Source organism: Tupaia chinensis, unplaced genomic scaffold, assembly GCF_000334495.1.
Source record: "Tupaia chinensis unplaced genomic scaffold, TupChi_1.0 Scaffold000354_1, whole genome shotgun sequence".
NCBI lineage: Eukaryota > Metazoa > Chordata > Mammalia > Scandentia > Tupaiidae > Tupaia > Tupaia belangeri.
Window position 1 is genome coordinate 6,242,107 of NW_006159849.1, and position 20,771 is coordinate 6,262,877.

The 20,771-nt window shown below is 40.1% G+C and overlaps 1 protein-coding gene across 1 annotated transcript in view; it reads left to right on the forward strand.

The window, feature by feature from the left end:
• PGM5 (phosphoglucomutase 5) overlaps positions 1 to 20,771 on the forward strand; it is a 273,115-nt gene that overhangs the window by 42,931 nt on the left and 209,413 nt on the right. Inside the window, exon 3 of the mRNA XM_006152509.3 lies at positions 1 to 45. This exon is cut by the window's left edge and continues 303 nt beyond it. Within this exon, the coding sequence (XP_006152571.1) occupies positions 1 to 45 (45 nt within the window). The remainder of the gene's footprint in view (positions 46 to 20,771) is intronic.

A 20,771-nucleotide genomic window follows, 5' to 3' on the forward strand; every position in this document is an offset into this window, starting at 1 on the left:
AGGACCGCCACCGAGATCGTGGTGCAGATGGCCGCGGCCAACGGGGTGAGTGACCTGGACCGCCCTCGCTACCGCCCCCCTCTCCTTGCCCAGGTCCCCGCGGTGCCGGTTCTCCAGCCCCCCACTCACCCGGGTCTGGCAAACTCCCATGCCCTCTCCCTCCCGCGTCCCACCACCGTCGCGCTAGCAGTCTCCCCAGCGCACGCCAGACGCCGGGTTATTTCAGCACCCACAGCCCCCAAAAGCCTTCAGGGTCCCCGCCTTATTTTGAGCTCTGCATCCTGAACCCATGGCATCACCTAGAAACCTTCCCCGACTGCCTGCCTCCTGCACCTGCTCCCTTTTCTTTTCAATGTTCTCTTTCTCATCCTTTCTAATCCCATGGTGGTGACCCAGGTTCTAAGTATTGTTTAGCCGCCCTTTACTCCCCACCCTTCCACCCAGACCTCTTTAGTTGGCTCGCAACAGATTGTCCCCCTCTGCGTCCTGTTTGCAGTCGTCCTCTTCCTCTAAATCTTGGCCCTCCAAACTCAGCAGTACTGTTGTCTCAGAACACACACACACACACACACACACACACACACACACACACACACACGTGGTGATCTCTGATCCTTGACATACTTGGCAAAAAAGGCCCCTTGATGTTTTGGGTATCATTAGTTCATTAACCCAGTGAAATCACTTGGATGAGGGATCAATTTGGTTTTTGCTTGCAGCCTGGGCTCTTCCTAGGAGGCATATCGCTAATGGTCTGAAATGAAGTTTGCAGTGACTTTCTTAAGTAATGTCTAACTTCTCTCCAAGATGACTTTTGGCATTTGACTACATTTCATGCCTCTTCCTCCTTTCGGCTTTCCTCCTCATGCCCTCTCTGGTCTCTGGAGGCTTCTGCAGTGTTCTGCAATATGAATTCTCAGGTCTTGGGTTCTCCTTCTGCCTCCTTCCTCTATCCCACTAGCACATCCTTGGCATATCCTTATATTTCAATTTCCTCTTTCCCAAATCAGGCAGCATCTGAAAGGCAGGTACGAGAGGGATACCTAACTTCAGGGGTCTCTGAATTATCTGTGGAAAGCATTGTCTAAAAAAGGAATTTCTTTCTCGCTAGTGCAACCAGATCCACACACATAAAACTTTTTAAGTGAAATAATTTTTGCAGATGTGTAAATGAGTGTGAATATCTTTAAAAGTGAAACTAAACAATTACCTAACTTTTGAATTTTTTCCCTCTTTCTCAACCTTTTTTTTTAATTTTCTCATTTTAAATTTTATTTCTTCATTTTAAAAATTAAAAACAAACAAACAAAAAGTCCCTTAGATCATCTGTGCTTCACATTTGTCTATAGCCCCCACCCCAGTGCTTCAGAGATAGAGAATGAAGATTTTTGTTTGTTTTGTCTTGTTAAAGGATAACCGAAAGCAGTTGGGAGAAGCAGGGCCTGTGGTGTTGGAATGGCTGGTGGATTGTGATTTTCGACTCAGCTCACAAAGAGGCCAGGGATAATGGGACTTGCATTTCTCTCTGGCTCCTCACTTGGGATTGATGGCAGTTGGCTAGAATCTGGGAGTTGGAGAAAGGCTGACAGACGGTCTTTTACTTTTTCCTGTCAAAGTGGTTCTCATCATGGAAGATGGAGAATAACAGAACCTGGGAAGGCTAAGGTGGCTTCCGTCCTCTTTCTTGGGCCAGTTTTTCCAGGGGGTGAGAGACACGTGCTCTGTCCGGTATTTGCCGAGGGTCAGAATAGTTTTGAAGCTACAGTTGTTGATTTGCATGGACAAATTATTTTTATGTTTTATTATTTTGTTGGTCCACTTTGCCATAAAGATTCTATTTTTTTCTTTTTTCTTTTGCCAGAGTGCATGTGTGCTCACTATAGGGGAAGAGAGAGAGAGACAGGAGAGAGAGAAAGCATCCCCCCAAATGGGTGTGGTTATGCTCCAATTCCTTCTCTATTTCTTCATCCTGTTGGGATTCAGGGCATGCATGCACACGTGCCCTTGTTTTTCAAGCTCCCTGGGGCCAGGATTCAAACGCCAGATGGCCATGTTGGATCCCGCTCCCTTAGCCACTAGACTAAGGGGCTGGGCCTGACATAAGGACTCTTTAACCTCTTACTTCAGTGAGTCTTCTCTGATACATACTCTACTAACTTTAAGAATTTATCTTGGGCATAGTAATATATTTTTAAGGGTATGTTAATATGTGCTTAAAATAGGGTCAGATTAAACCTAGCAGTTTTTATGAAGGATAGAATGATAAACTAATATAGAAGCACAAACTCTTAAGTCCTATTTCTGAGAGGGGTGGGCATGGGTGATGGAGATGGACAGTTTTTAGAATTTTTAGCAGTCAACTTTAACCAATCTTTCTCTCATTCTGCTCACCTTCTTGGGGGCATATGTGAAAGTGAATAGTCATAAGGCTGACTTAAGGAGAAAGGTGATCTAAAAGAACTGGATAATTATAAGCAAATGTGGTCTTGAATAACTGAAACCTGATGGAAATGCTCTTGTCTCCTGCTAAGCATGTTGAATTAGACCCAGAAATGAGGAACCTTATTTAGAGGTTTTTGCTATAGGGCACATGCACTTGCCAGAAAGACAGAGAGAGACAGAGAGACAGAAAGTGAGAAATCACCCTCCAGAGGGGATGACCACTACACAATCCCTTCTCCTCCATTTCCTCTCAGGATCTTGGGCATGCACACACACGCACCCAGCGTGAATTTAAGCTCCTGGGTCTGGGACTTGAACTGCAGTCAACTACGTGGGAGTCCAGCTACATAGCCATTACGCTAACTACTGGTCCCCTCTTTTTAAAAAAAGAATTATTTAATTTTATTTATTTATTATTATTTTCAAAAAGTTTGCTATAAGGCATGTGCACTTATTGGAGAGACACAGACAGTGAGAGACAGAGGGAAAGTGAGAAAGCAAGCTGCCAGGTCTGGGACTTGAGCTGTGGTTGTCCATATGGGAGTCCAATATCTTAACAACCTTGTCACCTGCTGGTCCCATGCTGTGGTCTTTCAAAATTTCTCATTAGATAGTCATAAGCAAGCTGGAAGCATAGTAAAAAAAACCACAACTATAATTGTGTGTGTGTGTGTGTGTTTCTCTCTCTCTTTTTTATTTTTAGGTTTTTCCCATGGGGCATGTGTTTACCAGAGAGAGACAGAGAGAGCGAAAGTGAGAACACACCACTGGGGAGGGGGCATGCCATAATCCCTTCTCCATTATTTTGTTGGGATTTTGGGCATGCACACACATGTGCCTGACACATCTATCTGTGTATCTACCTACCTAGCTGATGAAATTGTCTTGTAGAAAAATCCTGTAGAATTTCTCCTGCTGAGATTTTCTGTTTGTTTTCTATGGTATTATTTAATTTTTCATTCTATATCCCTGTTTTAGTTTGTTTTATTCATAAGAGTGTTTATGTTTACTGCACACACACACACAAACACACACACACACACACACTCAACAGGGTCTTGTTGACAATGAGCCCATTCCCCAGCCCTCCAGTTTTTTAGTTTGCTTCATTCATGATAGGAGTGTGTATGTTAACTAGAGCGAGAGAGAGGCACACTCCACAGGGTCTTGTCGACAATGATCCCGTTCTCCAGCCTTCAGCTCATCAAGGATCTGGACGTGTGTGCATGTACCTAGTATATTTCAGGGCCAGAGACCAATAGGGTTGGTCATGTGGCTTCTGCAGGTCAGTATGCTACCAACAGTGTCACTGAGGCTTAGGCCCCACTTTTCTTGTCAATTGGAAATGAGTTCTAAAGGCTTATCTTAGTCCATTCAGGCTGCTACAACAAAATACAAAAATATCATAAACTGCATGGCTTATAAACAATAGAGACTTGTTTCTCACAGTTCAGGAAAGTGGGAAATCCAAGATCGAGGCACTAGTAGATTGGGTGTGTGGTGAAGACTCACTTCCTGGTTCTCAAAATGGTGCCTTCTTGCTGTGTCCTCACATAGTGGAAGGGAACTCTGCGGGGTCTTTTTCATAAGAGCATCAGTCTGAATCATGAAGACCATTCCTTCATGATCTGATCACCCTCAAAAAGCCCTACCTTCTAATACTATCACATAGGGAGTTAGGATTTTTATTTATTTTTAAAATTTTAATTTACGAAAAACATTTAAAACTTTAGGGACCAGCAGTTGGCATAATGGCTATGTTGCTGGACTCCCATGTAGTCGACCGCAGTTTGAGTCCTGGGCCCACTGGCTTAAACTCACGCTGGGCGTGTGTTTGTGTGTGCTCAAGATCCCTAGAAGAGATTGGAGGAGAAGGGATTGCAGCGTGGCCATCCCCCCTGGGGGGTGATTTCTCACTTTCTGTCTCTCTGGCGTACACATGCACCCTATAGCAAAAACCTCTTCAAAAAGAAAAACATCTTAAATTTTAATTTATATTTAATCACACATCTTTACAGTGTACAACACTGCTTTTTCCAGCATAAATACCATGCATATCAGTCAAGACAAAGACATTACTATATATGTTTTCATCAGTAAATAGCTTTCCATTTTTTTGTCAGTTAAAATGTGCTTTTTTGGGGCCAGCAGATGGCGCAATGGTTACAAAGCTGGACTCCTATGTAGCCAACCACATTTGGAGTTCTGGACCCAGAGACTTGAAACTCATGCTGGGCGTGTGTGCATGTGTGCCCCAAATCCCAAGAGGAGAATAGAGGAGAAAGGATTGTGGCAGGGCCATTGCCCCTAGGGGGGTGATTTCTTGCTTTGTCAAAACAAACAAACAAACAAAAACCCCAGAAAAAACCCAAAGCATACTGTTTTTTTTTTCTCCTCTTCCCCTTCCTTCATTATCCACCCCCATATTACTGCTATCTTTACTATTTCTAGTATCTATAGTTGTCCTCCCTGCTACTATTACTTTTAAACTTTCAGTTTCTGCTGTAGAGCACAGACAGTATATTTTGAGTGGGGACATACAAAGTCTGTCTTTCATAGTCTAGCTTGCTTCATTTAGCATTAAGTCTTCCATATTCATCGACTTTGTATCAAATGTCAGCCTCATTTTTTTTTTTTAATGACTGAGTAGTATTCTATAGAGTACATATGCCACATTTTTTCAGTCCAATCATCTAGTTTTAGACACTTGGGTTGATTCCATGTCCTAGTGATCATAAATAATGCTTCAATAAACATGGATGTGCAAGTGTTTTTCTGACTGAGGGTTTTTCTGTCCTCTTGGTAAATACCTAAGAGTGAAATTACTGGGTCATATGGTAGTTTTATTTGTAGGTTTCTGAGGAATCTCCATATCATTCTCTAAAGTGGTTGTATTGATTTGCATTCCCACCAAGAGTGTACGAGAGTTCTCTTATCTCCACAGTCTCACCAGCACTTACCATTATTTAGGTTTTTAATTTTAGCCATTCTGACTGGGGTTAAGTGGGATCTCATTGTGATTTCAATTCACATTTCCCTTATGATAAGAGATGTTGAGCATGTTTTCATATGCTTTTGGGCTGTTTGTATGTTATCTTCAGACAATCGTCTGTTCATCTCATTTTCCTAACTTTTAGTTGGATTGATTATTTTTTTGTGGGGCTACTTGAATTTCCTGTACAGAAATGATGGTTTCTGTACCAACTTGAACACTAGAAGTCAGAACCCACTTTTGGAGAAGTCCAGGCATAGGTATTGGACTTGTCAACCTTGACTGTCATATTTTGGGGCCTCAGACACTCTCTGTTAAGCAACAGTTAACATGAACAGCACAGTAACAAAATTTTAACAAGGTTCTTTGAGAATAAGAGACATGAAAAAATATAGTCCGATTTGTCTATTTTTGGGACTATTGCCTATGTTTTGGAGGTTTTCTTTAAGAAGTCTTTGCCTACTCCAAGTTCTCCAAGAGTTTTTCCTGTGTTTTCTGCCAGTATTTTTTATAGTTTGAGGTTTTACGTGTAGATACTCAATCCATTTTGAGTTAATTTTTGTTAGTGGTGAGAGATAAGGATCCAGGTTCATTCTTCCACAGGTGGATATCCAGTTCTCTCAGCACCATTTGCTGATGAGATTTTCTCTTTCCCACTGGATTGTCTTGTGCTCTTGTCAAGGATCAGTTGGCTGTATGTTTGGGGGTTTATTTGGGGGTTCTCAGTTCTGTTCTATTGGTCTACTGTATTGTTCTACTTGTCTGTTTTTGTGCCAATACCATGCTGTTTAAGTTATCACAGCTTTGTAATATGTTTAGAGGTCGGAAAGTGAGATGCTTCCTACTTTATTCCCCTTGTGACATATTGCTTTGGTGATATGGGGCCTTTTATGCTTATATACAAATTTTATGATTGTATTTTCTGTGAGGAATATCTCTAGTAGTTTGACTGGAATTGCATTAAATTTGTAGATTAATTTGGGTATGACTAATATTTTGATTATATTAATTCTTCCAATCCAGGAACATGGGATGTGTTTCCACTTTTTTGTATCATTTTTTATTTCTTTTTCTAGTGTTTCATAGTTTTCCTTGTAGCAATCTTTGGTAAGGTTTATTCCTAGATAACCTTATTGGTTTTGTGGCTATTGTAAATGGGATTTCTTTCTTCAATTCTGTCTTAGTTTGTCCATTGTTGGTGTATCAAAATGCAATCGATTTTGTATCCTGCCACTTTACTATATTTGTTTATCAATTCCAGGATTATTTTGTTGATTCTTTTGGATTTGCTATTTATAACATCATATCATCTGCAAATAAGAATAATTTCGCTCCTTCTTTTCCTATTTGGATGCCTTTTATTTGATTCTCTTATCTAATTACACTGACTAGAACTTTCAGTACTATGTTAAAAAGGATTGGATAAAGTGGGCAGCCTTGCCTTGTTCAAAGTTTTAGTGGAAAAGTTTTCAGCTTTACTTCATTCAGTATGATGTTAGCTATGGGTTTTTTCATAGATGGCTTTTATCATGTTGTGGAATGTTCCTTCTATGCTGATTTTGCTGAGAGTCTTAATCATGAAGGGATGTTGTATTTTATTAAATGCTTTTTCTACATCGACTGATATGATCATATGGTTTTTATTTTTTCTTTTGTGAATGTGGTATATTACATTTATTGTTTAGTGTATATTGAACCATCCTTGCATCCCTGGAATAAAGCCTACTTGATCTTGGTGTATAATCTTTTTAATATGCTGTTGAATATGATTTGCTAGTATCTTGTTGAGAATTTTTGCATACATATTCATCAGGGATATAAATCTGAAGTTTTGTTTTTTTGTCAGGTCCTTGTCTGGTTTTAGAATTAATACAATGCAGGCTTCATAGAATGAATTCAGGAGGATTCCTTCATTATGAATTTTTAGAAATAGTTTAGGGAGAATTTGGGTTACTTCTTGAAAAGCTTTGTAGAATTCAGAAGTAAAGTCATTGGGACCTGGACTCCTCCTTGTTGGGAGACTATCTATCATTGATTTAATCTCATTGCTTGTTATGGGTCCATTCAGACTTTCTCTTTCTTCCTAGTTTAATGCTGGTAAGTTATATGTATCCAGAAATTCATCCATCTCATCTAGGCTTTCTTGTTTGTTGGCATATAGTTGCTCATAGTATTCTCTGGTGATATTTTATATTTTTTGTTATATTCATTGTAATAACACCTGTTTCCTTGCTGATTTGATTTATCTGGTTCTTTTCTCTGTTCTTGATTAATCTAGCTAATGGCGTGTTAATTTTGTTCATTTCAAAGAACCAGCTTTTGTTTTGTTTATTTTCTGTATTGTTATTTTATTTTCTATTTCATTTATTTCTATTTAAATCTGTATTATTTTTCTTCTCCTCAAATTTTTTGTTTTGTTTTGTTTGTCTGTTTTTCCAGTTCCCTGAGTCATGTCATTGGGTTGTTTATTCGCACCTTTCTGCTTTTTTCTTGTGACTAGTTGCTATGAACTTCCCTCTTATGACTGATTTTGCATAGGTTATAAACACTTGTTTCTTCATTATCACTGGTTTTTATGAACTTTTTATTTCATTCTTAATTTCTTCTATAGTTGTAAAGTTATTCAGGAGAAGGTTGTTTAGTTTCTGTATGTTTGTGATTTTTTGAGGGTTCTTTCTGTAGTTTGTTTCAAGTTTGATTCCTTAGTGGTTGGAAAAGATGCTGGATACAGTTTCTCTTTTTTATTAAAATTAAAAAAATTAATTAAATTAATTAATTTATTTTAATTTGACCAGAGACGGACAGAGTGAGAGAGAGAGGGAAATTGAGAAAGCAGGTCGCCAGGTCTGGCATTCGAACTGCAGTAAGGCCATGTGGGCGTTCAGTGCCCTTAACCACCACACCACCTGCCAGCTCTGTTGGATACAATTTCTGTACATTGGAATTTGTAAAGACTTGCTTTGTGCTCTATCATGTGGTCAGTCTTTGAAAATGTTCCATGTGGGGGTGAGAAAAATGTCTATTTTGTCGTAGTTGGGTGAAATACCCTAGAGATGTCTGTCAAGTCCATTTCATGTAGGTTATCACTTAAGTCTTGTAGCTCTTTATTTTTTGTCTAGATGATCTGTCCAGAGGAGACAGTGGGGTGTTGAGATTCTGTACAATTATTGTGTTGCAGTCTATCTCTCCCTTGAGATCTAACAGTCTCTCTTTGATGCATTCAGGTGCTCCAGTGTTGGATGCATAGCTATTTACAAGTGTTATGTCTTCTTGGTGAACAAGTCCTTTTAGTACTATATAATGTCCTTCTTTGTCTCTTCTTACATCTTTCATCTTAAAGTCTGTTTTGTCTTATATTAGTATTGCAACTTCAGCCTTTTTTTGGTTTCCATTTTCATGGAATATCTTTCTCCAGCCCTTCTCTTTCACTCTTCGTATGTCCTTATCACTGAGGTGTGATTCTTATAAGCAGTATATAGATGGCTTGTGTTTTTGTATCCATTCAGCCAGTCTGTGCCTTTTAATGGGAGAATCTAATCCATTAACTTTCAATGTTATTATTGGTCATTGCAGACTTACCTGTCATTTTGTTAGCCATTTTCTCACTTGTTTTCTGTTCTATTTCTGTTTGTCTCTCTTTAGTTATCCTGATACAACACTTCCCTCAGTAGTTTCTGTAGAGTTGGTCTAGTATTGGTGACTTCTTTCAGCTTTTGTTTATCTGAGAATGCTTTTATTTGTTCTTCCCATTTGAAGGATAATCTTGCTGGATATAGTGTTCTTGGTTGAAATTATTTTTCCCTTAATGTTTTGAATACATATTTCCATTCTTTTCTTGCCTGCATTGTTTCAGTTGAGAGGTCTGACATTAGCCTAATGGGCTAACCTTTATAAATAACTTGACATTTCTCCATTGCCATTTTTAGAATATTGTCTTTGTCTTTAATTTTTACCAATCTGGCGATAATGTGCTGGGAGGGGATCTTTTTGAGTTGATTCTATTTGGAGTCCTTCTTATTTCTTGGGTCTGAATTTTTCCATATTTGGAAAATTTTCAGATAGTATTTCATGAAAGAGGTTTTCCATGTCTTTAGCAGATTTTTCAATTTCTGGAATACCCACTATATGGGTATTTCATGGTATCTAGAATTTCCTGTTTGGTGTCCTCATTTTTGGGGTATTGTTCTTTCTTTCTCTCTCTCTTTCTCTTTCTTTCTTTCTTTCTTTCTTTCTTTCTTTCTTTCTTTCTTTCTTTCTTTCTTTCTTTCTTTCTTCCTTTCTCCCTTTCTCCCTTTCTTTCTTTCTTCCTCTTTCTGTCTCTCTCTCTTTTTTGTTAGAGATTTTTGCTGTAGGATATGTGCATTTACCAGAGAGACAGAGAGAGACAGAGAGACAGAAAATGAGAAATCACCCCCCAGGGCTGATGGCCATGCTGCGATCCCTTTTTCTCCATTTTCCTCTTGGTATTCTCATGCATGCACACGCACCTGGCATGGCTTTTAAGCTTCTGGGTTAGGGACTCAAACTGTGGTTGAGCATGTGGGAGTCCAGTGACATAATCGTTATGCCATCTTATAGTCCCTTTTTTTCCCCCCCATCTTTTGGGTGACTTGATCTATGTTGGAGACTTTGTCTTTAAGGTCAGAAATTCTTTCTTCTGCATGGTCCAATCTGCTGTTAATGTTTTCTAGGGAGATTTTAATTTCTTGTATTATATTCTTCATTTCCAGAAGTTGTTTGGTCCTTTTATTAGGGTGTTTATTTGTTTACACAATATCTCTTCAATGTCTTGAAATGACTTTCTCATTTCCTGGAACAGATTGTCTGTTTTCTCTTGCATCTCACTGAGTTTTGTCACATGAATATTTGAAATTCTTTTTCTGACATTTCTGTGTATTCCTCTGTGCTGTCCACTGATGGGGTGAGGGGTTACTATGCTCACCTGTGGGAGAGTTACCCCCTTGTTTCTCATGTTTTTTTTGAGATCTGTGCTGGTTTTTGGTTATCTAATGCATTATTCACTTTCTTCTATTTGTTGGAGTAGATTTTGTAGTATTGAAAGAGGACATTTCCCCCGTAGTTCCCAGGTGTGTTCCTATAGGAGGGCTGTGTTTCCCAGGTCAGAGCAGTTATGGGTCACTTCAGGTGCTTGGCTCCTCTACCAAGTGTTCAGCTCTTGAGGTGATAGCAAGCTAAGAAGATATAACGTAGTGAAGAGGATCAAGTTGAATGCAGGCTGGTGTATCAAAAGTTCGAGTTACTCCCTGGCCCCAAGTGTGGACTCACGATAGGAGGCCTGCCTAGATCAGGCTCAAGGCTCCCAGTGGGCAGGACAAGCCCAGGCAGCCAGAGCCAGTATCTTAATATATTAATGGCGGGGCATAAACATTCAATGCATTACAAGGCTCAATTAGATCCAGATTCAACAGTTTTGTTTTTTAGAAGTCTGTTTTATAGGTTATGATGTGTATTCATGTTGCACCATATTACGAAGTGTAAGGTTTGGCTGTCTCATCATTAGTGATGCCGAGATAACTGAAGCAGTATGGTGATTGTTATCTATATTCTCCTTATTGCCCCCTTGGGGTCTTTCTGGTAGCTGGTGGGGTAAAAATTTTGTACTGTGTGCATATTCGGTTCTTCATCAAATCTCTTTGTTTTCTTTATTTGTGATAGAGCACATGCACATGCATGTGTGTGCACATGAGTGTAAAAGAGAGAGAGAGAGAGAGAAGCACCCTCCACAGGTCTGGTGCCACAGTCCTCTCCTCCAGTTCTCCAGCCCCTCAGATCTTGGATACTTACATTAGTGCCTAGGTGTGTTTCAGGCCAAAAAAAGGCCAGAAATTCTAACTGCAATCACCATGTGGGATCTGGCTTCTCCTGAGCCAGATATTATCACTGTGCCATGGAGCTGACCCCTCATCAAATCTTTACTCAATTGTTTTAGCCGTCATTAATGACACTTGCCTGAGTTAATGTTTTTTGTTGTGGTTTGTTTTTTATATTTTTGCCATAGGGTGTGTGTACGCGACTGAGAGAAACTGAGACAGAAAGAGAGGGAACTTGAGAAATCACCGTCTAAGGGAGATGGTCATGCTGCATCACCTTTTCTTCTCTGGAATTTGGGCACACATGCACATATGCCTGGAATGTTTTTCAGGCTGCTGGGTCAGGTATTTGAACTGCAGAGTCAGCCATGTGGGATCCAATGCCATAACCATCTCGCCACCTGCTGGCCCAGAGTTAATGATTTTATTAGAAATTTCAAGATGATTATTTTCTAATTCTCTAATTTAATCTACATGCTTTAGCTCACATTTTTCTATAAAAGAAGCATTTTCAGACCAGCATGGTGGTTAAGGTGCTGGATTCTCACATAGCTGACCATGGTTTGAGGTCTGGACCTGGTGCCTTGAAAATCACACCAAGAATGTGTGTGTGTCTGCCCAAAATCCTGGGAGGAAAAGAGATTGCATTGTGGTCACCCGTCCTGGGGGGTGATTTTTTAAAACATAATTATTTTATTTGTTGTTGTTATTATTATTATTTGACCAGTGAGAGGTAGAGAGAGAAAAAGGGAAAGTGCGAAAGCAAGCCAGCAGGTCTGGAACTTCAATCATGGCAGGCCGCGTGGGAGTGAAGCACCTTAACCATTGCACCACCTGCTGGCCCCAGGTTCTTGCTTTTCCCCCTCTCTGTCTCTGACAGGTGCACATGTCCTATGACGAAAACCTAACAAAAAAATCAATGAAAAATAAATAAATAAAAGGGGCATTTTCCTCATAACTGGGTTATTTGGTTATCCCAAAACATAGTTTGTTTTGGAAAAACAGAATTAAACAGAATATATATTTTATTCTCTTTTTTTAATTGCCAATTTTTGGAGTGACTATTTACTGGTAACAGAAGAATTTTGTTTTATCTCACTTTCACTTTTTTTTTTTTTTGAGAGGTTTTTACTATAGGGCACGTGCGCTCTCCAGAAAGACAGAGAGAGACAGAGAGAAAGCAAGAAATCACCCCCCCCCGGGGGGGGCATGTGCATGCCGCAATCCCTTCTCCTCCATTCTCCTCTCTGGATCTTGGGCACACATGCACACATGCCCGGCGTGAGTTTAAGCCACTGGGTCCGGGACTTGAACTGTGGTCGGCTACATGGGAGTTCAGCAACATAGCTGTTATGCTAACTGCTGGTCCCTTCACTTTCACTTTTTTTAATCCTTTTTATTTTTTAGAGAAATTTTTGCTATTGGGCATGTGTGCTCGCTGGAGAGACAGAGACAGAGAAACAGAAAGTGAGAAATCACTCCCTATGGAAGATGGCCACACTGCAATCCCTTCTCTTCCATTCTCAATTTGGGATTTTGGGCACGCATTGGCAACGCATGCACATGCGCCTAGTGTGAGTTTGAAGCTGCTGGGCTGGGACTTAAACCACGGTTGACTATATGAGAGTCCAGCAATGTAACCATTATGCTATCTGCTGGATGCTTGGATTTTTACATTCAATTAGAGTGAATTAGTGAATAAATAAGATGATACTTTTTATTTGTTGTTGTAGTTTTTATGTGGCTATGTGAACTTACATGGAAAATTTCCTATATATATTTGTGTTTGTGTGTGTGTGTGTGTGTATATATATATATATATATATATATATATATACACATATATATAAATAAAGTTTACATATTTATTTCTTGAGGGAGAGAGAAAGAGAGAGAGAGAGAGTGAGAGAGGGAGAAATGCACTCTTAACAGGGTCTCACACCATGATTCCTACCCCTTCGGTAGCCAGGATTATGGACACATATCACATGCTTGTCTTGTACAGGTCAACCCGGGAACTGAACCCTAACTTTCCACACAGCTCCTGGCATTGCAGTGTAGTGCTCCTACTGTGCCACTGCAGCTGGACCCCCAAGAGTATTTTAATATTCTTTTACAGATACACACTGTGCCATACTCCATAGAGCAAAAGAAAAATAGCCATGTACCAAGTAACTATGTAAATAGTATCATTGAAATGAACTGTGATTAAGCTTAATTTGTAACAATTTGTTCTTTGACTCTATTTGTCTGTGTATACCTGCTTCAGATCATTTAGACCCTCTATGCATCAATTTATTCTAATCTTTAGAAAAGGTTAAGAGCTCAGTGCAGCATGTTGACCACGAGAATTTCATTGCCTTGTTCTGGGCAGGTCCACCTAAGAGCACTTGCTCCATTTCTCCTTTTTCTTTCTTTTTGTTTTTTTTAAGTCTCTAACTACCTTCAAGATTAGACAGATGATGACAGTGTGCCTGCCTCAGTATGTCTCTGATTTTTTTTGGAAGTCATCTTCTGCTGGAGATGGCACTATGTGACAGCATTGTCCAATAGGAGTTTCTCTGATGATGGCAATGTACTATAATCTGCACCGTTTTACCTTCTAGCCACATGCTGACTACTACACCCTTGATATGTAGCCAGAGCAAGCTAAGAACTAGATTTTACATTTAACCTAATTTTAATTAATTGGAGTAGAAATTTAGGGTGCAGGTGGTGGCATAGTAGTAACTCAACTGGACCCATCTGGGAAAGGCCCTGGGTTTGAGTCCTGGGACCTCCTCGAGCATGCTGGTTGCATGTGCGCATGTCTGTGATCCAGGCCAGCTGAGACGGGAGGTGGATTGCAACATGAAGATTCTTTTGGGACCAGCAGTTAGTGTAATGGCTATGTCACTGGATTCCCACGTAGTCGACCGCGGTTCGCATCCAGGACCCGGTGGCTTAAAACTCACGCTGGGCGTGTGTGCATGCATGCCCAAGATCCCGAGATGAGAATGGAGGAGAAGGGATTGCAGCATGAGAATCACCCCCTGGGGGGTGATTTCTCGCTTTCTGCCTCTCTGTCTCTCTCTGTCTGTCTGGCAAGTGTACGTGCCCTATAGCAAAAATCCTCTTAAAAAACAAAAGATCCTTTTTGAGGGTCCTCGTCTTTCTGTTGGTCTCTCTCTTTCTGTCATGGAAGAAATAAATTAATAAAATTTTAAAAAGTATAAAACATGTAAATAAGCAAGTGGTCAGTAGCTACTATTCTAGAGAGTACAGCTCTATAACTTAACATTGTAGTCTGTTTGTCTTAAAAACTGAGTTGGGCTTTACAACCAAAAGCAACCACATGTTAAATAAAGGTAAGTCTCCAAATACTACAAATACACCTTTGATAAATCCAAACCATGTTTCCTCTTTGACTTTGGCATGAGGGGATAACAAAGTATGAGAAAAAGCCTGCTATCAGCAGCTGGGGCACCCCCCCCCCCCCCCCCCCCCCCCGCCGGCCACCGCATCCAACCCAGTGCTGAAGAGAACGCAGTCACCCAGAGTACACCAGAAGTCATCCATACCCCATGATGCTCTGCCACACAAGTTGGAGAGCAGATGCTTTCTCCTCTTGAAATACTTAGAAACCACTTGTTTCCTTGTCTATAAGCTGGGTATGACAGCATCACTAGATTATCCTGGAGTCAAATGAAGGACTGCAGATGAGAGCACTTTATGGCATCTGTAGCACTAAGAAACCTAAGAGTATTATTATGACCAACTGAATCTGCGTCAGATACTTATGCTTTGGCTGTGGATATTGAATAAAACATACTGAACCTCTTGACAAAAAACTTACAGCTCTATGGCAAGTTTCAGCTGAGAGAAAAATGATCAGCTGACTAGCTGTGCACTGTACTGACCGCGTGATTAGCAATGACCATCATCTATCTTAGTGTGCAGTGCAGTGTAGTTTCAAGTACTCGTAGTGTCTTGCGAGACCTTCCAGAGGTTCAAGCTGAAGTGCAGAGCTGTGAGGAAGGCTGGGTCAGCAGGGCACTTGGGAGTAGCCTCCAGATGGATGCTTGCACAGGTAGTATTTGATTCTAATTGGCCACAAAAAGCTAGTCGATCCAGACTGAGAATACTTGGTCTGGCATTTGCTGGAGCTATCCAGGAGCAACTCTTGGTGTGGCCTTGGAGATAAGGAATACCGTCAAAAGTGACTGGGATGTGGTGGGGGGAGGAAGTAGGGAGGGTGGACAAAGGATGTAAGAGAGGGACACCTGTGTTTCAACATGGAGGGCTTTCCCGGAATGAGTCTGTGAACCTGGGTTTGCGTGGCTGGAGAGCTTGTCTCCAGAAGGGTAGAACCATGTGGTGGTTGCGCTAATTGTGTAAGGTGTTGACTTGAGTGGGTGAATGGAATGAGTTACTCTATTCCAGACATTAGAGAGGGCAGGTTTATGATACATTAGAAAACCCTAAGGAGTCTTCCATTACTCTTATCTTGCTTCCCTTTCTGAATCCCAACCCCTGAATTGTAGAACAAGGAAATCTATGATCTGAGCAATAGCAAACTTAGGGCACCCTGGGCTTCATCTTTCTCCTCATTGGGGTGAGTTCATTCTGGATTCTTTTAGCCTCCAGTCTTCATTCACTCTTTTTATAGGGAGGGAAAAGGAGTGGGAGAGGTTTGCAGAACAGCTGGGCCCTCCCAGTTGCTGGGCTGGTTATTTTAAGCTTTGTTTAATGTGTCCAGAGACCCAGATGGCATTTTAAACTAAGCTTCTTTATTAAATCTTGTGATAAGGCATAATGATGTTTATTGAAAAGGCAGACACACGTCAGCAGCATTATGTGTTATACTTACCCTAAGAATTTTCTATAAAACATCTGTTCTTCTGGAGTCCTTTGTGAACTCTGGGTGTTTGATGGTTTCTGTAGACTTGAATGCTAGAAGTTGGAACCCACGTTTGGAGAAGTCCAGGCATAGGTATTGGACTCATCGACCTCGACTGTCATATTTCGGGGTCTCGGACCCTCTTCTGTTAAGCAACAGTTAACATGAACAGCACAGTAACAAAATTTTAGCAAAGTTCTTTGAGAATAAGAGACAGGAAAAAAATCTGAATTGCCCAGGTGATTTTTAACTTGAAGGTGGAAAGCTAGGGCTTCAGTGTCCCGAGTTAGCCTGTGGTCTTGAGAGTTACTTTGCAAACATTCAAGACAGCCTGAATTCCTTTAGCATAGCCAAAGGGCAGTTTTTAGGTCCCCCCTTTTTTTAATCAAAATTGATTTTCTTAGTTCTGAATATCAGAGTACATAGAATATCCACAAGACTTGTTAAAATAAAAATCCATTTTCTTTAAATCTTTAAATATCTTTAATCTCTTAAATTTTTAGTGATATCAGCTTTTGAAGTAATTTATGTAGGAAGTGAAATTTTTCTTGGCCTGAAGTCATGGAAGTCTGTACTAGTAGGTATTTGGCACAAATATAATATTTATTACCGTCTTTCTATTATTTTCCTCTAATCAAAGTCTTGAATTTTAGCTGGGGGCAAGTAATCTAGTTTTGGGGATGCAGGGATTCCTTTTTGCTTTAAAGAATTATTTAATTTAATTTAATTAATTTATTTATTGGGAGGTTTTTTCTATAGGGCACATGCACTCACCAGAAAGACAGAGACAGAGAGACAGAAAGTGAGAAATCACCCCCCATGGGAGAAGGCCACGTCGCAGTCCCTTCTCCTCCATTCTCCTCTCAGGATCTTGGGCATGCACATACATGCACCCGGCGTGAGTTTAAGTCACTGGGTCTGGGACTCAAACCGTGGTCGACTACATGGTAGTCCAGCGACCTAGGCATTACACCAACTACTGGTCCCTAATTTTATTTATTTATTTAATTTGATCAGAGAGGACAGAGTGAGAGCGAGAGAGAAAGAAAGTGAGAAACCAAAATACTGGGTCCAGGACTTGAACCACGGTCCACCATCTGGGAGTCCAGCATCCTTAACCAGCACACCACCTGCTGGCCATGAGATTCAGAGATTTCTAATGAAAAGAGAAAGGAATCTGGGACCAGCAGTTAGTGTAATGGCTATGTCACTAGACTCCCATGTAGTTGACTGTGATTCGTTCCCAGACCCGGTGGCTTGAACTCACGCCGGGTGAGTGTGCATGCATGCCCAAGATCCCGAGAGGAGAATGGAGGAGAAGGGATTGCGGCGTGGCCATCCCCCCTGGCGGGTGATTTCTCTCTTTCTGTCTCTCTGTCTCTGTCTGTCTGGGGTGCACGCACGTCCTATTGCAAAAACCTTTTTCAAAAAAAAAAAAAAAGAGAAAAGAATCTGAAATCAGAGGAACAGGGTTTATTCTAGTTGACAAAAGAGCTCATAAAACACTGGAAGAAGAGTTTTATAAGAAATTGATAATATCTACAATATATATAAAGCTCTTCCAAATCAGTAAGAAAATTCAAAAAATTCAGTACAAACTTTGTCAACAACAAACACATGAAAAAGTGATCAAGTTTATTAGTAACCAGAGAAATAGAAATAAAAACTGTCCATCAATTTAAAAAAAACTGAAAATGGGGGAGTCAGCAGATTGTGTAATGGTTATGTTGCTGGACTCCCACATGGTTTACTGTGGTTTGAGTCCCACACCCAGCAGCTTAAAGCTTGCACTTGGCAGGTGTGCATGCATAAGATCCCAAGAGGATAATGGAAGAGAAGGGATGGTGGTGTAGCCATACCCCCGGGAGGTGATTTCTCACTTTATGTCTCTCTGTCTCTCTCTGTCTCTCTGGCAAGCACACAAGTCCTATAGCAAAAATCTCTCTTTTTAAAAAAAATGGAAAATATCCAGAGTTGATGTGAGTGCTGGAAAATTGTCATGTTTATACACCAATGTTGAAAGTTAAATTTATGCAACTATTTGGAAAGGCAATTTGGCAGTATATATCAAAATTAATAGAGTACTTATCCAATAACTCAGGAATTCCTTAATCTCAGAAATCTATCTTGCAGTTTTAAAATTATAAGTATGTAAATATTTATGTACAAGTATATTCACTGCAGCATTTTGTTAAAGAAAAGCTTGGAAATATTCTATTAATATATGTTCAATTGTAGAGAATAGGTACATAATTTATGACACAGCTATGTAATAGGTACCATTAAAATCCATAAACAAAGCAAGCAGTTCCGTATGTGACAAGAGAAAGATGTCATGCATGATAGCCTGTTAGGTGAAAAACCATTGTTGGAATATCGTATGTTGCATGATCTTTGTATATATACATGTAGGCTTGGAAATTAGGGCTGAGGGGCCAACAGGTGGTGTGTTGGCATTGGACTCCCATAAGGTTGACTGCACTTCGAGTCCTAGACCTGGTGGCTTAAAAATCACACTGAGCGTGTGTGTGGGCATGTCGAACGTCCCGAGAGGAGAATGGAGGAGCAGTGCCCATGTCCCCTGGGGGAGGATTTCACACTTTCCCTCTCTGTCTGTCTCTTTCTGCTGAGCACCCTGTGGCAAACACAACTGAAAAAAAAAAAAGGAAAGGAAAGAAAAGGATGAAAGGTAAGGAAAGAAAAATTTGGGCTGGAAGAACATATTCTAAACAATCAATTGTGGCTATGTGTCTGTGTGTGTGTATGTGTGTGAGTGTGTGTGTGTTTATGGTGGTGTTGGGAAAAGAATTCTTTTCCATTTTACTTTATATACTTCTCTTTTTAAAGTTTATTTATCTATTTCTTCCATGAGAGAGAGAAGAAAAAGAGAGTTACAAGAACACCCCAGCTGAGGGACCAGCAGTTAGCATAATGGCTATGTTGCTGGACTCCCATGTAGTCGACTGCTGTTCGAGTCCCAGACCCAGTAGCTTAAACTCATGCTGGGTGCGTGTGTGTGCATGCCCAAGATTCCCAAATGCCACGATCTGACAAGATAGTATTATGGATCACCACAGAATATATTTGTATCTCAGTCAGCCATTTTTATCTCTTTCCTTCATTCCTTATGAACCCATATCCATTTGTAAGGGTGCCCAGCTTATTTCCAAGGAAACAGTTGTACTTTCTGTGTAAATATAAGATTTTGTTCTAATTCCCTTGTGTCACATTTTGTTATGGAAGAATATTTGGAGTAATTGTTTATTTTTAAACAAATTGAGTCTAAGGATCGCTGTAATGCGATCACTGTGTAAGGATCACTGTGAATTTGAAGTTAGATTACATTCAAACCTAACTCTGTGGCCAGAATGCCAGTATGTATCTAGCTTCAGATTGTCTGTTCAGAGGTTGCTCAAAGTGCAGTAACAAACCCATAATGAGCATTATCGTAGCATGTTGGTACCAACATTCCAAATCTGAGAGCAAAATTTCACATTTGTGATAGTTGGGGAGGAGTGTAAGACACCGTATTTTTAAAAAGAAATTATTTATTTATTTATTTTTTATTTTCATTTATTTATTTGCATTCATTCACTGTACATCATTACAGCATACAAAATGAGATTTTCCATCCAGAGTACACTGAATATTGTCTCAATCAAGCACATCAACAAACATGTTATTGTCAGCAAATGATCTTCCATTTCTTGTTTTCTGTATGTTTTGCTTTTTTTCCCCCCTCCTTGATTCCCTATCTCTTACCCTCTGCCATCTCCCACTCTCCTCCCAACTGTCTCTGGTATCTATGTTTGCTTTCTATACTGTTTTTCCCCCACATTTTGTTGATTCACCAAAGACCGTAATCAATCCAAATACCCTCATAGCAAACACAGGTGACACACACATTACCATGAACACAAGTCCAACTTTACGCATCCTATAAAGTAGCACCTAGCTGGGGCTACATATCCTACTGCAGTCATTAAATAGATATATTTATTTTTTCCTGAAAATTTTTTTTTGTAACTCAATTTACATTCCTTCCCTAAGCATCATCACAGCACACAAAATGCGATCTCCCATCCAGTACACACTGCATAGTGACTCAATCATACACATCACAAAAAATTTTCCAATTCTAGTTCCTAGAATTATTTCCACCCCTCTTTCTGACCCTCTGTCCCTTCCCACCCTCCTCTCACACCACCTCTGGTGCCCACAATTGTCCTCCATTCCCTTCCCACCCACATTGCATTGATCACATAATTTCCTACATAATCTAACTACTTTCAATGGTGAGTTCACTCATTACTACTAAGAAAACCAGTTTTAACTTAAATCAAAGAAAAGCCAAGGAACTTTGCTTAAAGCCAGGAAACAGGTTAGGATTCTGTTCAAATGGTAGGTGCATGAATCTATCGGTCTCATGTACTTTTATCTTCTGTTCTGGTTCAATTTTCCTGATTAAATTCTGGTATTTAATATTCAATTCCAGACTTGTCCCTATGATTAAGTTGGTCACTTTCTTAGTTTTTGGACTCTTATTTCTGTGTGTCTGTGTTTAATTTTCCTGATACAGCACACCCTTGAAATCTTGGAGATCTGGTCTGGTGCTGGTAAATTCTTT